At 34.8% G+C, this 18,734-nt stretch overlaps 1 protein-coding gene across 1 annotated transcript in view; it reads right to left on the bottom strand.

The window, feature by feature from the left end:
- Positions 1 to 331: 331 nt before the first annotated feature.
- Positions 332 to 18,734, bottom strand: part of LOC145667659 (uncharacterized) — a 56,532-nt gene continuing 38,129 nt past the window's right edge. The window contains exons 6-8 of the mRNA XM_081735119.1: positions 16,085 to 16,158; positions 6,544 to 6,763; positions 332 to 1,109 (exon numbers count right to left, since the gene is read on the bottom strand). Of these exons, the coding sequence (XP_081591245.1) occupies positions 427 to 1,109; positions 6,544 to 6,763; positions 16,085 to 16,158 (977 nt within the window). The 3' untranslated portion in view covers positions 332 to 426. The remainder of the gene's footprint in view (positions 1,110 to 6,543; positions 6,764 to 16,084; positions 16,159 to 18,734) is intronic.

Here is an 18,734-nt window from a genome sequence, read left to right as displayed (position 1 = left end):
TTGTTCTCTTCTCGAACTTAATATAATTTCCAAATAGTATACTCCTTTCTTGAATCACATTGCTTTGACGGAAATACTAAACTTCATACTTCAAAATTATCGAAATATTTTAGATTATTTGCAATTTTAATCCTTCAGGCAGTTAACTCATATTGGAAAAATATTTGGAGTAAATGTCTAATTTCTGCACATTTTCAATCTAGCTAAATTTGTCAGATATATAAATATTCTGAGTATGATAGCGATCTTTACACACGATTTCGAGTAAACTGTGGTAGGAAAAGCGTCAAAAAAATTGCATAACATCATAAAAATATTAAATATTTTTTGTATTTTTATTATGTGCAGTGTTATTTAGAAAACAATTGCATTTACAAACATAAAATGATGTTTCAGCATCGAGCTCATATCAGTAATAAATACTGTCTACTCATACTTCTGATCTCGAGACGGTGTCTGACGAGGGTGATAAGGATGACCACTTGCTGTTAGAAGGGATGGCATCCTTACTACTGGTCTACTCATTCCATTTGAGTTTGAATAGCTATCTGTGTCGACCACCGAAAACTTAAATGTTCTTGGTCCAATTCCAGACGTAAGTTGCGATCCCTTCTTCGATGGACTCACATCCACTTGTCCTCCACCTCCAGGCCTTGAACGAACAAGAACTTTATCCAAAACTTGAACAGCCCAGTTTTTCCCAGATTGAACGTGGGTTGTGTTACCAACAATTACTCTCCAGCCACTGGATTGACCATTTCTCCCAACATATATGTCTCTCACCCTAACTGTCCAATTCTTCTTTTCTCTTTTCTGTCTTTGTGGAGGACGGTCTTCATCTCCAAAATTACGTTGATCTGCTGATTCGAACATGTTCTTTGGAAACTTTTCTCCGTCTACAGTAAAATACCATTCACCATTTTCGTCCCTATGAAAACCCCAACTAGAGTTTGGAGTTCGAATTTCCCAATTTTCTTTACCCCATACACCGCTGATACCATTGTCGTCTTTAGATATCGACCATTCATAACCTTCTGGAGTTCTTCTCCATGATGTACCCGATGTACTGCCATTTGGTGAGGTGAAAAGGGTTCCACCACCAGTGATATCTGTATATAAAAAAAGAATAGATTCTGTATTAACTTTCGTATACAAGAGTATAACATTTGTGCAAGAACAATACGCTAAATCTTGAGAATCCAAAGGCAATGAACAAATATGTGGAATGAAGCAGTACTTTAACAACTTAAAAGTTATTATAAAAACACTGTAAATAAGAGTCCACTAACGTCGTAACGCCTTTGATAATAAAATATTCTAATAAATATAATTTGGGATATTCAATGATACATAGTAAATAGGTGAGTTGAAAGATAAATTCTGTATTACGTTTTCTCAGAGTTAACATGCAGGCAAGTGAAATTCTGCGAAAAAGATAACAAATTGTAACAAATATGAACTGTTTAAAATTACTATGAAATATCAAATGTATGCCTGTCTTTCTTACATTCCTCACACTTTACTTGTCGCGAAAAATGATAAGAATCTCTAGAGTATGTTTTACTATTTGTTCGATACAATATTGGAGTTACCTGGTACATCTATACTTGAGTTACACATGCCACATATTAAGTCTGAATTCTGAAAGTTCTTTACCTTGATTGGTTGGCTATTCAATGTAGATTTTAAAATTATGTATCTTGGACAATTGAGGAGGCTAAAAATCTAAACACATATTTCAGAAAGTAGAAAATTAGGATTCTTATAGGTTTTTTTTTCTTCAATCAATTCATATTTGTTTTTACAGTAAACGTATTTTAATAAGATTATATCTCTCATTTCTTTAACATAAGTTGTTGTTGGTAGAATTGTCGTTGTAACAATACGAATTAACCGTCACAAAGTAAAGTGTAAACTATATTGTGCTAGAGAAGTGTACAAACTGTACCTAATATAGAACCAAGACCAAGGTTGGGGAAAATGTATAGCACACTGATTTGCGAGCGTCTTTGTCACATATGGTGACGAATTTGATTCTTACTGGAGACAGAGTTTTTACTGTTGAGACAGTATCGCTTAACGATAGTTGTCAAATTAGTTTATATATATATATAATATGAATCCCTACCATAGGACAAGAATGGGCCTAAATAGGGATAAATACAAGAAAAGATAACCTTATATTTTCTGAAGTTACTGATTTGAAAAGTATATTCACTTGTTCCTTTGTTTAATCCTTATCTTCCGAGTCATATTGTTGTGTTGTCCATTATTGAATTGTACTCTAGTATAATGGTGTACAAAGTAGAAAGGACACCGTACAATAAACATTGTATTTCCTCGTCTGTCCGATTTGGGTGATGTTTGGGTGTTGTAGCTGAGGACCACCCGGTTAATTGCATATATGGGGCCAACTCCCTATGACGAACCCTGTGACCTCCAGAGGTCAACAAAAGTCACACCGTTACGTGGAATATCCTCATTTGTCGTAGCCCAGTATAACAAACAACTATTTTTTGTATGCTAAGTTTGAAGTAGTTCTACCAACATTCCTTATGTGACCGTTCGTGACATCTGGAGGGCACAGGGTTGATCATAGAGAGTTGGCCCCATATAAACAATTGACCGGGGGTTTTCAGCTCGACATGTCCCAAAGTAACCCAAATCGAACAGACGAGGAAATACAATGCTTTTTGTACTATGTGACCTTTGGTGACCTCTGGAGGTCACAAGGTTGATCATAGGGAGTTTGGCCCCATATAAACAATTGACAGGGGTTCTCAGATACAACATATCCAAAAATCACCGAAATCGGACAGACGAGGAAATGTACAGTGTCCTTTCTTGAATAGCATAATCTATTTTTTCTAGAAGAGAATAACTGTTTTATAAACAGGATGCAGTTTTCTATTTATTAAAAAATAATGGATAGAAATCATCTTATGCAAAGTTTTATTTTGTTCTTCGCATTACTGAAGCGAGCGTCTGTACATTTTGATGTTTTCTGTCCATCATTTTGTAGTTGATCGGAACTGTTAGCATGGCGGCTGCGGTCTTTCATAAAATTATGTAATCTTATGTCAAGTACTCTGGAAAGTGTTGAGCTTTTTGTGCACGAGATGGCGTTAGTGTATCAAATCCCAGGGTATATGAGTTGCAGCAGGATCAGTCTTGATTTCATTTGGTGCTGACAGTAGAAGCTAGTAGATGTGTAAAAAAAAAAAGTGTTGGAATCGTTTTAATTAAACGTCAGATATTGTGCCATAAAAATGAGTGATTCCACACTTCAATGAAAGCGAAAATAACTCACAAGCTAGTGAAAAAACTATTATTTATAAGGATGATACATTATCAAATGAAACAGCCAGAAGACAAATGCTAAAGATTCTCCTCATAGTGGACGATAAATCATAGAAAAATAGATTATATTATGGCGAAAGTAGAGCAAAACCAGCATGTAAATAGTCATGGCATAGTCAAACATTGTTAAACCATTTGGAGAAAGCTGGCTACAAAAAGAATTTCAATGTTTGGGTGCCACATGATCTCATTCAAACGCATGTCCTCGATCAAATTTCTATCTGCAGATCAGCACAGAAACGTAACAAACTCGGGCCCTTTTTGAAGAGGTTAATCACGAGTGATTAACAGTGGATGATCTACGACAATAATATATAAGAAGCATAATCGTAAGCAAGAAGCTCCATACTAACGTCCAGGAAGGTTATACTGTGCGTTTGGTAGAATTGGAATGGCATTGTAAATCATGAGCTGCTGCCGGTGGCCAGAACGATGGACTCGGACCCAATGTTGCCACACTTGGTACAAATTGTACCAAATTCAGCCCTTTTTGGTATTCATCGGCCCGTTGGTACCACGCTGGCATTTTCAGCCCCTTTTGTGAAAAATTTGGTACAATTCTACCCAATTCGGCACCATTTAACAAATATTTGTCACATTTTTCAAAAGCGTCACTGAGACTTTCCCTACATCTCACGTTACTCATACTGTTTGTTGGACTCTTAAAAAAATGCTGTTGAACATTTATTCTGTGACGTTGCATCGCATAATGCTACGAACTTTGTGTGGAAAATTCTTCGAACTATACCGGGAAATAAATGACGCTAGATGGGCGCATCCGCACCGTGCATGAAGGAGACGAGAAAGAAACAGTATGGTGGAAATTTTAGCTTGAAATCTTTAAAAAGAAAACAGACACGTTTTCAAGTAAGACTATAGTTTATAATAAAACGGTTCTACACCGGGTCCTCCTATTTGGATGATTTTTAAAAAGAATACTTTCTTGATTTGGACTCTTCGAAGAGGGGAAGGAGTATTAAAGAACTTTGCCCATTTTAGTTTCGTGTTATAGAGCCATTTGTTACACTGGTATAAGCAGTGGCGTATTTAGGGGGGTGGCTTCCGGGCTTAACTCCCCCCCGAAATCTTACTTAGTATAGTAAAGTAAATGAAATATCTAGCAGAATTTTTACATGTCCAGGCAAAGCCCCCTCCCCCCCCGAAAGTTCGCAAAGCCCCTCCCGAAACAAAATCGTAAATACGCCACTGGGTATAAGATAATGAATTCAGCCCGTTTCGTTTCAATTTGGTAGACTACTATTTTGAGCCCATTCCAGAACTAAGACTGTGGCAACACTGCTCGGACCTGTACTGCCAACAATTGGCGCGAGTGCATCTAAGAGTTCAAACGAAATGGCTGGAACTGGTCAACAGAGTGTTTTAGACCACGCTGACAACACCAGATTGCATATATCTTTAACAACCCATGAGAAATTGCGAGAACTTGGGCTGGGAAGTTTTAATGCATCCACCGTATAGTCTTAGCCCAGTATCTGCAGTGTAAATGGTTTTGAGCAGTGAAACCGGCTTTTCCTCGCCCTCCTCGCCCCCTTCCTGTCTTTGACATCCTTCTCACTTTGAAGTCATTCTTTAAATTTTGATGTGAGGCACAAGTATTACAGGATAAGTAACAACGAATTTGCAATTTCATAATGATGTATAAAGTATATGACTTACATACAGAGTTATTGAACTTAATTTTAGATACAGGTAGTTTAATCAGCACCAATAATTCAGACTATTTAAGAAGTTTTGGCTATCACGTAGTATATATGCTTAGTTTACGGGCCTTCGTTGCGGGAGACCCAGGTTCATGTAGTTTAAATATCACATGAAAGTGTAAATATACGTCTCATATACCCTCAGTGTTGAAAGGAACACTAAACTGTAATTCAACAAACCAACTACTTAGGAATTTAAAAACAATAATTTTGCAAACACTGCTCAACCAATTTCTTCAATTTAATTATTTCAATTTTAAAATATTTAATGGCAAAATATTACTAAAACAAACATTCTCATGTAAATACTATTACTCTCATAAGCCTTACTTCAGATAAGTTATCTGTAACGCAAAAGTTAAGTCGTCTATAAATATCACGAATATTTACATGCCAGTTCTGCTCTACTTTTGCCAAAATATCATCCATTTTTCTCTGATTTGTTCCCCTCTACGAGGAGGGTCTTGCATATCGTAATTTTTGAGAACAAAAGAAACAGAATTATCTTTTAGCTGTTTCTTTTGATAATGTATCTTTTTCATAAACAGTATAAATTTCTTCATGGCCTATGGATCATTTTCGCCTTTATCGAAATAAAATTGTAAAATGTAGTTCAGTTTTACGGGGAAAAGTTCATGTATCTCTACGGCGGAATGCCTTATAGCTGATTGCAAGAATTATAACAGTTTTTTTCTTTTCTTTTTTCCTTTTCTTTTTCTTTTCTTTTCTTTTCTTTCTTTTTTTACACATCTACTAGCTCCAACTATCTGGTGTCAAATGGCATTAGGCCTGAACCGCTGGAATTCACATATCCTGAGATTTGGGACAATAACGCCATCTCATGCGCAAAAGGTTCAATACGTTTTAGACGATATCTTATTTGATGTATCTGCAAAGACAAATTACTTACATCAAAGTTGAACTAAAACCTTTTACTTGGTGTCTAAATTTCGTAATATGTCAATTTTTTTCCATAGTTTTTCCGTCCACTATTATCGTATACTTCCGGTCACTTATTATGAATTGTTTTCTTATTTTATGGTGCTGTTTATGACTCTTCGTGTATGGATTGTAATATATCATGTTCATGACGCAGTAAAATTGATATTGTTTAAAGATAATTTGTAGAGATCCAAAAATATTTTCACTTAATCCTATCTATCACAGTTAAACAAACGATATTAATATTCACATTTTAATAATATTAAACTTGAAGTATAAGAAATAATGGTCTTGAAAGCCTTGGAGTTGACCACACGTAACTTAATTGAACCCAGCTATAAAAGCGTTCATGCCACTGTGAACTCTAAAGCCTAGGTTTATTATTATTATTATTATTATTATTATTATTATTATTATTATTATTATTATTATTATTATTATTATTATTATTATTATTATTATTCAATATAGACAAAATGTAATACAGAAAAGTATTTTTTGAAAGTAAAACTCAACTTACTTGGGTTATCTAACATTTCCCATTTCCACGACGTCCAATTCCCCCAATCTCCTTCCCAAAGCCAGGTTTTTCCTTTGACTCCATCCTGTTCCCATTCCCATGAAAGAATATTAGAAGGATCTCCTTCTCCTTCGCCATCAGATGAAAACAGCATCTTCCAAATATTTTTGACTGTTTTCACCAGTACCTTCCAAAATGATTCAATGCCACCTTCTTCTTCCTTTAGTCCAAAGTAAAGATTGTAAACATAAATATACAGGCAAAATTTTACAAAAAATTATAGATGCATACTTAGTACATATATGTAAATCACAGATAGAAAAGGGAGGCAGTACTATTTATATATATTTATAAACCGTTATCACATTCAGAGGCTCCTGGGATTAGTCTCAAACCCCACCGTTAAAACGGAAGCTTATAGAAATTGCTTCATTTATTGTTGCAATAGGAGCTACAAAACTTATTTACTCTTCCTCGAAATTACTATATATGAGCTTCTGTTGATTCCTTTTATGCCCTCAATAGAAGAAACGGTTGTTCATGTGCTGAAGATATGACATTTTTACAATATTTTCTAAATTGTTCGTCTGCCGCGCAACTTACCAATAATACGCGTTGGACCACATGTCACCCTCAGAACAGCTTTGATGCAACGTACAATTGAGTAGAGATGTAAAAAAGAAGGATGTTTTTTGCACATAAAAAGTCGGCTTTTTGGGGGAAAAAACGAGAATTTTGGAAATTTTGGCTTTTTTTTTTCTTTTCATGATTTTTCTGTTTAAATAGCTTTCTTATAGTATACTCTAAAGTTAAATAAGATTCCACGACCTAAATGCCATATTTCGCTCTGGAATTCATCATTAATGATGGGTGGTTTATGAATTAAAGTAAACATAAAGTAAGTAGTATTTGAGGGCAATTTTAGAAGCTATCTAACTTTATTTTACCTTCTGAATTATCGACATTTTTTTCTTCTCTAGATCGTTTCTTTCTAGTCATCCGTGTTTCACTTCTTTGAGCTTAGTACTCTAGCTTCTAGCACATAATTAAACTTGTGTTTTTCAATATATCCATCAGAGCATATGTTTTACAATATATCTGTCAGAGCGTACTTCCACATTTCCATTATACTGTAGCTGAGCAATGATTTAACAATAATCTTCCGGACACAACCTTGAATACCATTTGATAGAAATCATCAGTATCGGATTTAGAAAAATATTTGGGAGGGGTTTTTCTGTATAATGTTTGGTTTTTCTGAAAATTCCTAACTTTTATTTAAGCGGAGCTTAAGTTTATGAGTAGAGTCATAACAAATATTTCGTTTCGTTTGCATATTCAGCTATAATCTTCCAGATACAACCTTGAAGACCATATTATACTGATAATCAGTGGCGGATTTAAAAAAGTATTTTGGGAGGTTCTTTTGTTATTAATGCTTAGTTTTTCTAAATATTCCTAATTTTTTATTTGAGGACAGGTTGAGTTTATGAGTAAAGGCAAAACTAATATGTAGTTTGTTTTAGAAATTCCGTAATTTCGAGGTAGAGGCTTCAATTCGAAAGACATCCCCACCCTAACCCTCTTAGCAAATCCATCACTGCTGGTAATTAGTAATAACAAAGATTTAAAAACTATTAGAAAGGAAGTCGGTCAAGACTCACAGTACACGCACTATCTCTACATTCACAGATGGAATTAAGAAAAACTTTCGTCAAAATGGTCGAATTCGGGGTTGAATCCCGGACTTCACGATAGAAGCGCGAAAGCTAACCACTCACTCATGTTTGTTGTGCAGTTGTGCTTAGCTTAAATGTATTCTCTCTCTCTCTCTCTCTCTCTCTCTCTCTCTCTCTCTCTTTCTCTATGGCCACAAAAGCTTTCCATTGACTTCTGTCCTTATCCAATTCAATCCAGTTTCTACTCTGTATTCCTATTTCTGCGAGATCCATCTTAATATTGTCCTCCCATCTGGGCCTAGGTTTTCCTAATGGATGTTTCCCGATTGGATTTCCAGTTAAAACTTTGAAAGCGTTCCTACTTTCTTCCATTCTGGCTACATGACCTGCCCACCTGAGCCTCCTAGACTTGATGACTCTAACGATGTTTGGTAAACCGTATAAATTATGTATTTCCTCCTTATGAAGTTTCCGCCATTCCCGTTCCTCTTGGGTCCAAATATTCGTCTCAGAATTTTATTCTCAAATAATTTCAGTCTGCGTTCTTCCCTCATCGTAAGCGATCATGTTTCACAACCATAAAGCATAACAATCATGATTATCATTTTATATATTTTAAGCTTTCAACTCCTTGACAGAATTCGCGACGAAAAATATTTTGAACTGAATAATAACAAGAATTTCCTGATTTCAGTCGACATTTAATTTTTTGTAGGTATGATTTTGGTCTGGTAATACTGATCCAAGATATTTGAAAGTGTCCACTGTGTTGAAAGTATTAATTGATATATTAACGCATTCATAATTTGCCGTATTACGATCCTTGTGAATTTCCTTGTATTTAGATTTCTCTGCATTTACTCATGTCACTGCAAGCGTTTAATAAGGCCTCCGCATTTCTTTCGATTGTTCTATCAAATTTACATTATCAGTATACACCATAACCTGGTGAATACCATTCAACTCTAGGCCCTCGTTCCTATCTTTGATTTTTCTTATAGCGTACTCCGGAACAAAGCTGAATAATAGCGGCGATAACGCATATCCTTGTTTCAGGCCAACCTCGACGTGAAAGCTCGCATTTTTCTATTCGGACTTTACTCTGGGATTCATTTAAACACATTTTAATTAATCTAATTAGCTCTTTCGGTATTCCAAATTCTGTAAGAATGTTGTATAATGTTTCCCTCCTAACCGAGTTGTAAGCCTTTCTAAAAATCAATAAACAGTTGATGTACTCGGTAGTATATTCCCATTTCTTTTCGCGTATTTGCCGAATGGTAAATATCTGGTCGATTTCGACTAAATTCACACTGATAATCTCCAATAATTTCATCTGCGTATGGGACCAATCTTCTTAATAGAATGTTAAGAGAAATGCCTCGATAATTATTACAATCAATTTTTTCGTCTTTCTTGTGAATTGGAACAGTGATTGATTCTTCCACTCTTTTTAAATGTATTCCATAGTTTTTCTTTTATTGTAAAAAAAAAGTTTCGTAACGATATGTTGAATTTTCTTGTTAAAAATTCAGAAACCTTCAGGACTGGGTAAGCCGTGATGGTGGTTATATATTCTACAGCCTAGGAAACCATACGCTCAGATGAACCATCTATTTCGTATATGATCCATGAATAGAAATTAGATACTTTCCCGATTCTGAACAAGCTTAAGCAATAGTTAGTGCATTACAGAATTTGGAGCTTTACCGATTTTGCAGATCCGAAGTACCTGATAGGTGGTAACAGATTATTACGTATGTGATCAATCAGTGAAAAATTTGTTCGAAATATTCATACAATGTAAATGAAAGTTAAAACTTAACTTAAAAATTTCAAGAATGTAAAAATTTCAAGAATGTACAGAACCACCCGAAACGAAGCTCCTGATGTGCAGATTTCTCCCATGTTTTTCTTTATTTTGCTTAAAAAAGGGTGTGTGTGATATTTTGAAGTAAAAATACTACATACAATTTTGCTAGTTATTTGTGTATCATTTTTAAGTACTTATTGTATATAAGAGGTGAAAATATTATTACATATATTGATTAATCCTTTGGAATTCATAATGTAAAAATGTTAGGAATTTTTAAAAAATCTTTATAAAATTCATGGTTTATTTTCTAGGTTTCATATTATTATCTGCATCAACCACTAATTAAATGAGTTTTTTGTTGTTGTTGTAGAGAAGCGAAACAAAGTCTGCTTTATCAGTTTAAAGCAAAATTTTCAAAACAGCCCAAAATTTCCCAAGCAAAAAAGCTAAGCAGAAAAAACTTTTTTTTTTTCAAAAAAGCCGGTTTTTTGCATCTCTACAATTGAGTGATACACTTCATGAAAATAACAAGTAAAATATTACCCTACTTCTCATGCAGTGCATAATACTTCTCTTTCAAATATTAAAGCCGGTTTCTTCATAGTTTTCCGCAAGCTTGAAATAATCGAGTCTGATGAAATAAGTAATAAATTCAGAAAAATCTTCATTGGTTTTGCTTTTAGAAATTTTGGGGGAAAATCACTCTCTGTACAATTTGAACTCTTTGTTGCTTCCTACTTAGGTTTCTTCAATCAGATGCCAGCATTGCAATAGCTACGTGTTTAATTACATGAAAGTCATGGATGAATACCTTGTGTACAGTTGGAGGCATGAGCTACCAAGGGTACTTCTCCACAATGAGATTTGCTGTGTCCAGAATTGTGTGCGAAACTTTTCCTACATTTATTTCGTGACCACTATAAATAGCTTGTAGTACAATTTTAAATCTTCTGATTATATCGACATCAATGCCACAAATATTTGTTGACATTTGGCACAATGTAATCAAGTAGAATTACTGAAGTTGTATGAAAAAGAGACAAAATTTATACGGTTCGATTCAGCATATGTGAGTTATCACTGGTTGTTAGGCAACATGCCTGGAGGTTATAGTTTCAAGGTAAGCCAATTTTATTTTGCCTTCTTTGCCTATTTCTCCCATTCCTGAATAAATAATTGCTTTAGTGCCTATTCTATGCATTCTCTTCAAAATAAGACTTTATTGGGGAAAATATATAATTTAGTATTTCAAGAAAAGATTCCGCCTCTTACGAGAAATAAAGTGTTGTTTTCAATGATAAGATGTAAAACTTCGAACTGTTATGTGTACTGATAAAGTGCTGTAGTAATTTGGACCGTTGTGTGTACTGTAAATGTATAAAATTTGGACTGTTTGTGTAGTCATAAAGTGCTGTAAAGAATGTATGTACCAAATATACATGGAATACATGCCAACCTTCGTTTATATATATATATATATATATATATATATATATATATATATATATATATATATATATATATATATATATATATATACAGTAAAATAATATATTAATAAACACTTATATTTCTATTTTCCTTGAACATTATCTGTTACTTGTAACTTATTTATTTTTTAGTTGTATTGAGTATTTTTTTAATTTTAAGTGTCTATTTTCCAGGTTTTTAATGTCTAAACATCCGGCCTCTAGATCACTTTATTCTTTATTTTTATTTTTATTTTTTATTTATTTTATTTATTTTTTATTTTATTTTATTTTTTTATTTTATTGCGTTACAAGCGTTATAAATGTTTGGCCATGAATCTTGAAAGCTCTGAAAGGGTTTAAGATAGAGTTCGTAAAAATGAAATAGTATATGCCCAAAAAACTGACCATGACCAAAAGCTGAACTTAATTCCCTTATACACTGAACTCGTCACTTCTTGATTTCCAAAGAAACGTCAGGAAGTGTTGCCTCCAAATATTGTCTTTGGTTCGTCCATTCGTAAAACAATTTCACTCTTCAGTTGGTCCGGAATGCATTTCTTCCTTTCGGCCACATTATTATTATTATTATTATTATTATTATTATTATTATTATTATTATTATTATTATTATTATTATTATTATTATTATTATTATTATTTCCTTTACCAATGAATTTCCACTTTTTATGAGGTAGTGAGGTAGTTTGTATAACTAAAGTGTTGAAGACATTCTCAGAATCTGACACGTGCTTGAACACCCATAATTCAAATTCTAGTGTAGAGGTATCCAGTATGTCTTTTTCTGAAACCTTTTCAATGTCATTTGAGTGTGTGTGTGTGTGTATGTGTGTGTTAACTTATAAAATCAAAAGCAATTTTTAAAAAATGCAAACATTCCCCGCTTCTGTTAGCATTTTGGCACAAACAACTATCATACTAAACGGCAGCACTTTTTTTTCCTTAGACGTTATATGCCCTGATATAAAAGAACTCTTTAAAAGGAAAAAACAAACATGTAAACAATGTTGTTCCTTACACGTTTGTTTCAAATTACCAGAATAATGCACATGGAAGCGTATTACACGATAATTAACGGTGAAAAAGCTATAATTAACGTTAGTGTTAACGACATCCGTGATATCAATCACTAAAAGGGTTATAGAAATATGTGCTACTCGAATTCCATCCAGGAAGTCAGTCTAAAACATAGTGATGAACGATAACTTTAAGAATTACAATGTTTAGGTATGTCATGCCAAACGTGAGCTTCTTTCTTTGCTTTCAACTGAGCAGAACTGCCTTCTCTGGATAGTTAATAATACATACCCATATGTTACTTCAATAAATTTGCGAAATTTATTTTTTGAGATTTTGTCAGAAATTCGAGCATTTGGACTCACAGTGCGCCACCATGTTTCACGGATAGGCAAAAATACGGCGGATCATGCGCTTCGTTGGGCGTCCGCCACGCATAAATACGGCCTGTGGTTCGAAATAAGGTGAACAATGAATCATTCAATCATATCATATGATAGATTTCAGACATAGTCTCAAAATATTTGTTGCTCGCTATGACAGCACCTACCAGACGTCAGTCATTACAAACTGTTGACATACCCATTGCACATTTTTAAATAAGCATGTTTCTCTCTGCAATCCGTTTTCTTTTATTATTTTTTCAAATGTACGAGGTTTTTCTGGGTCACTCTGTATTTCCAATATGCATTGACACGTCCGCTTCACTTATGTTATTATAGGTATCCAATATTTGGATATGTTTTTTACACTGTGGCGTCCGTAGTTTGTAACACTGAATAATAAATGTGACATTGAAAGTTCTGGTTAAATTGTAGATTTGAAATATGTAATAACCTGACGTAATGCCTTTTAAAACAATAAAACTTTAAAGTTTATATTGGATTGACAACATGTTAATGTGGTAGTACTGTGGGGTATATCAAATAATTGCACGTTGTGAAATTTCATGGAATTTTATCAATTAGTTAAAAAGTTACAAGAGCATTTCAAGATAAATGGCCCACTCTCTAATACGCACACTAGGGTGGATCGAAAAAAAAAACACTTTTTTCGAAATCGATAACGGCTCACACGGGAAAAGTTACTCACCCATAACTGGACAATATCTTCTGGTGCCGCAATCGGCCTAAAAGGTCAACATAGGCAACACGCATTACATAGTATATAGACAGTCTGTTTTATATTCCAATACAGTTCTGAAGTAGCATATTTCTCTCCGTGATCGTTCTTTAACTTTATGTGCTGTACTGATATCACAAATATGTGCAATTCTTTGCTTATTTTAACGTCTAACCTGAAAAAAAAAGAATAGAAATGATGAATGGAAGCCCGATTAGATTGCTGCGCGCATCAACGCAAAGCGATACAGTTAGTGTTTGTTTCTGGTAGTGGGCGAGTTCAGTTAGTATTCTGTTTTTCACACCACCATCAGGTAGCGCACTTGACACCACGACAGCTATAATCGACTTTCTGGAGCGAAACAAGCGGACTTTCAACAACGGTTGCAGCGGGCTGCGATGAAACTGCAAGCAACACCGGTAAAAATATTGGTAGCTTTGTCAGTATCGAGAAACGACTAGGAAGGTAAATTCAGTTTATAGTATGTCTTCTCCATTGTAATGAGCTTCCACTGCGCCTCTTGTTTCAACATTTGGATGGAAACACCACTGGTCCAAGAGCATACTCAGGTCCAATAGGGCAGAAACTCAACTCGTGCTAGAGTCAGCCAGTAAGATCTTACCAGCCAGTACCGCTTGATTGACTGGACGATTATGACAAAGTAAAAGATGATCAAAATTACTTGATGAAACTGTGCACAGCTGCATCGACGGTAAAAAGTGTACGTGACCTGAAGCCCGGCCCCGTGAATCATTCCCGGTGGCTGACGACGGCACGCTGAATCCTGCTCCCTTACGTAAGCGAAGAGTCCCCTAATCCTTTTCTAGTTTGGCTTGTCAAATTCATTGTGAAGGTCTACGCACCGATATGGTTCGCGATTCGACGGCATCCTTCTTGCAGTGACAGGATGCGACACCTGTGAAAGATGGGTCAGCTTTCGTCGGCAATTTTACCGGATAACCGAAAGAGTCTTTTCGGTGCTCCAAACAAATGGTTTTTTCGCACATCCTGAAAATATGAAGCTGGCAATCATCACCGACTCTTCTCCAGTTATTCGGACTCTTGGATGAAGACGAATAAAAAAGGTCAGCTCCATGGCACCCAAGAAATCCATTCGACAGTTTGTCGTGCCTGACATTAACTTTCAAACTGAAAACTATTATGATATGATAAGCTGGTTTTCCGTCAAAGTCACCTAACCGCCTTTGACTAAAGCACTTACATCGCAAGTAGTGGAAGAAAGCATCAAAAGTGTAGCAGTCGCAGCTAAGTCGATAACGGAATTTTCATGTCACACCCAGGCCGTGGAAAGGATCGTACGAGAAGTTAGTGCAGCGCCCGAGAAGAAAGGTGAATTTGAAGAAAGAGATGGCTTCGTTCGAGAAAGACTGCTGTCTAGGAAAAATACTCCCATTTTTGAGTCGAAACAAGTCTTCGTCATCAGAAGCTTAGGCCTTAACAACGTGTCTATTGTCTACTGGGTGGGCGGTGATCGATGTGCAGTCACCTCCTCGTAGTGAGCTCTGAGTTATTTTAAGCCATTTTATACTTAAAATAAGCAAAGAATTGCACATACTGGTCATATCAGTACAGCACATAAAGTTGAAGAACGATCAAGTAGAGAAATATGGTATTTTTGATCTGTATTGGAAGATAAAACAGACAGTCTGCATACTGTGTTATGCGTGTTCCCTATGTTGACTTTTCTAAAACTTTAGGCCCATTGCGGCACCGGGAGACATCGTCCGAAAAACGTGAAAAAATTCAGTGAACTACTGTTATGGGTGAGTAATTTTTCCCGTGTGAGCCGTTATCGATTTCGGAAAGAAGTTTTTTTCGATCCACTCTAATGCGCAAAAACACGATATTCCACGTGTAGCATAATAGCATGTGTGTATGCTGAGTACCTAGAAGACACAGCGATTCCAACCTTAAAAAAAAAAAAGAGAGAGAGAGAGAGAGAGAGAGAGAAGAGAAGAGAAGAAATTAATTCTACAAACACCAAAAGACTATCAGAATACCCCTATTAGAAAAGAAACATCATTGTGAGTTACTATATTGTGTTGGTTTAAGTTTTATTCGCTTCTACACATTGTAAAAACAGAATTTAAAAGTATCAAAACTTCTCAAAATAGCTTAGTCCTTTAAGTCTTTGTATGTAAGCCACAGTTAGGTTTACCATTAAATCTTAGAAATTAAATTTATGAGTGTCTGTTTTGTGATCACACTCAAAGATCTACTACTTTAAATTAAGATTAGATAGATAATTAATTCCTTTAATATCATTTCTGAAAGTCTTTTAAAACGTCAAATGTAACAGTACATATTGTGGTTATAATAAATAAAATACTAACAGAGCATACAATGTTTCTTTAAATAAATGAACAATATTTTGATTAAAATAGTATTCTATTTACCTCCGTCTGTGTTTCTTCTTCTTCTCGTTTATAACGTGAAATTTCGTTAGAACTCATATCATCATGAGAGGCACCTGTAGGAACAACAACACGGTATTAAGCATGATGTTGTCTCCAGAAACACCTGAGTCTACATTAAACAATGAAAACGTTCAGTAGGCTCAGTGAAACAATATTCGTTGATATTCTAATTTCTCAAATGATCCATTAGGGTATATGTACGCTATTTATTATTTTAACCGTTTAGAGACTGACGTAGCATATGAGGACAGACGATCATGCCGTTGAGGATAACATAATATTAGCAAGGAAAAAAGCGGCTAGATTTATAAGCCTGATTTACATTTAAATTGTCAAATAGCTGCTTTTAGGACGTCAATTTTTTCCGTTTCTGAAGAAAGACTGATAGTCTAAGGGGTTATTGAATACAAGCATGGACACCCGCAATATTTTTTTCGAACGGAAGAGGGGCGAACAAACTACAGACACACAAGTACAGTCATGAATACACACACACATACACTTTGATGCAAGCGTGCATAAATGCATAATATAAAAACTGTTATTTACGCGCATATCCTTATTAACTACAGTAAATACACTATAGTACTACAGTATTTTATATAAATGCTAGCCTTTGGCTAGCTGCCCCCAGACCCCCGCGTTTGCTCGGCCTACGGCCTCGCATCTCTTATATATATCGGCTTTTGCAACAGCAGTGAATTTCGTGTACTTACTCTTCATATTTCCTGAATTTGCTCAGATGAGGGCTTCTCCCAAACGCACCCTCGCCTTTGCTCGGCCTACGACCTCGCACCTCTTAAGCCAACACTTTTACGAAATTTCAAGTTTCTTTTCCTATTTCAACCGTTTAAAAGATAAGATTTTGTATCCCAAGAAAACACCCATTTAAATAACATGGGGATTTCTTCATCCTCCTTTAGACCCCTTAAAAGTTAAAAGTATTCACTTTTCGCAATTTTCCGGTAAGTTGGTCCCAGAAGGCTACAAGCGTGCCAAATTTCATCATTCTAATCATGCCAGAAGTGCCTAAATATTTTGGGGAGTAGAAGACGTCCCTTATAAATAACATGGGAAAGACTTTTCAGTTCCCCATAAAACCGATTGGAAATTTTAATTTTCACTAGTTTACTTAGATAATGCTAGCGAAAACGTACAAGCATATACCGAATTTTGAAGTTTTTATTCCAATTCAAATGAAAATGAAATGAAATCTTTAAGTTTTACGTCCCAGGCTTATGCCGGTTAGGCTAAAGGAGATGGTGATGATGAGAGATGAGTGAAATGGTGGAATGAAGAAAGTGGGAGGAAACGGGAGAACCCCGAGAAAACCCACGAGTATTCCAATTCAAGTACCTAAAAAATGAGATTATAGGTTTAAAAAAAGACCCATTTAAGTAACATGCGGAAATCCTTCATACCTTCTTTACACCCCCTAAAAAAATAAAACTATTCACTTTTGGCAATTTTCCTATCGGTTAGCTCAGGAAACCTACAATAATGTCAAATTTCAACTTTCTACGTCAACCAGAAATATCAATTTGATTTATGTCAGTTTATGTAGTTTTATAGAGAGTTAGAATATGAAGCAGGCCTATTATAGCATGCTTCAACTTAGTATGTTTTGACATATACTTTCAAAAACTGAACACCCTTCGCAAATCTAAGGGAGTCAGTCAACTGCAGGCGGTCATAAATATAAGCAATTTATTTTGTTTCACTAACGCTGTTTGATCAAGGTGCACTATTCGGGATATTTTGACTTGTTCATATTGTATTTTTACAATAATCAACATTTAGAAAAAATGTGATAAAAAACTCATAATTATCATTGTATTTTTGTGTTTTGGTTATCATGATTTAGTCTTGTACAGTCAAAAACAATATTAAGTATAGGTTGGAGGTATAAGAAGTAATAGCTCCAACCATACTTAATATCATTTCTGACTATACATTTTTTGCTGTAAGTGCGAAACAAATTCCATTCCTTTCTATTCTTCTATGATATAGGGAATCAATTATAAATTTTATGCTCGACAAGAAGTAAAAACCCTGTGGTCAACTTTCAGGGTATAAAATTAGCGAGGAATTTGCACATGTAAAATAAAGTATATAGTTTAACATATAACTCACTACTTAAGTAAAGTGTAATTGTATACTTCCAAAAAAGAATTAGATTTCTCATTTTAGAAATATAGAATGAATTTGACGCAACAGTATAAAAGCGAGCCATCCAAGTTATCACTATTTTTGTCTATATCTAATACTTTTTCTACCTTATGATCCATTGATAATTTGAAAAGCTATCAAATATTTTGCTCTTTGACACTATAAGCCCCTAATATCAGAAAGCAGCATTGTATTTGGTGCGTTCAGTGCACAAGGGAATGAAGTCCAATTTTGGTCATTTTCGACATACTTTATCTTTAAAATCTCTATTCTTGTGAATCTGAGGCAGACACTTAAATAACAGAAATCAGAATAGTTGACCACGGGATTTGAACACAATACCTCTCATTATTGATAATATATTTGAGACATTTTTAAATATATATTTTAAAATAATAACCTGTCCATTGTGTTATATGATTTTTATTTAGATTAGTAGTAATAAAAGGACGTATTTCAT

The sequence above is a fragment of the Thermobia domestica genome, chromosome 1 (genome assembly GCF_964235325.1).
Source record: "Thermobia domestica chromosome 1, izTheDome1.hap1.1, whole genome shotgun sequence".
In the NCBI taxonomy this organism is placed as follows: Eukaryota; Metazoa; Arthropoda; class Insecta; order Zygentoma; family Lepismatidae; genus Thermobia; species Thermobia domestica.
Note: the sequence above shows the minus strand (reverse complement) of the source record. Positions and strands in the feature narration are given on the sequence as shown.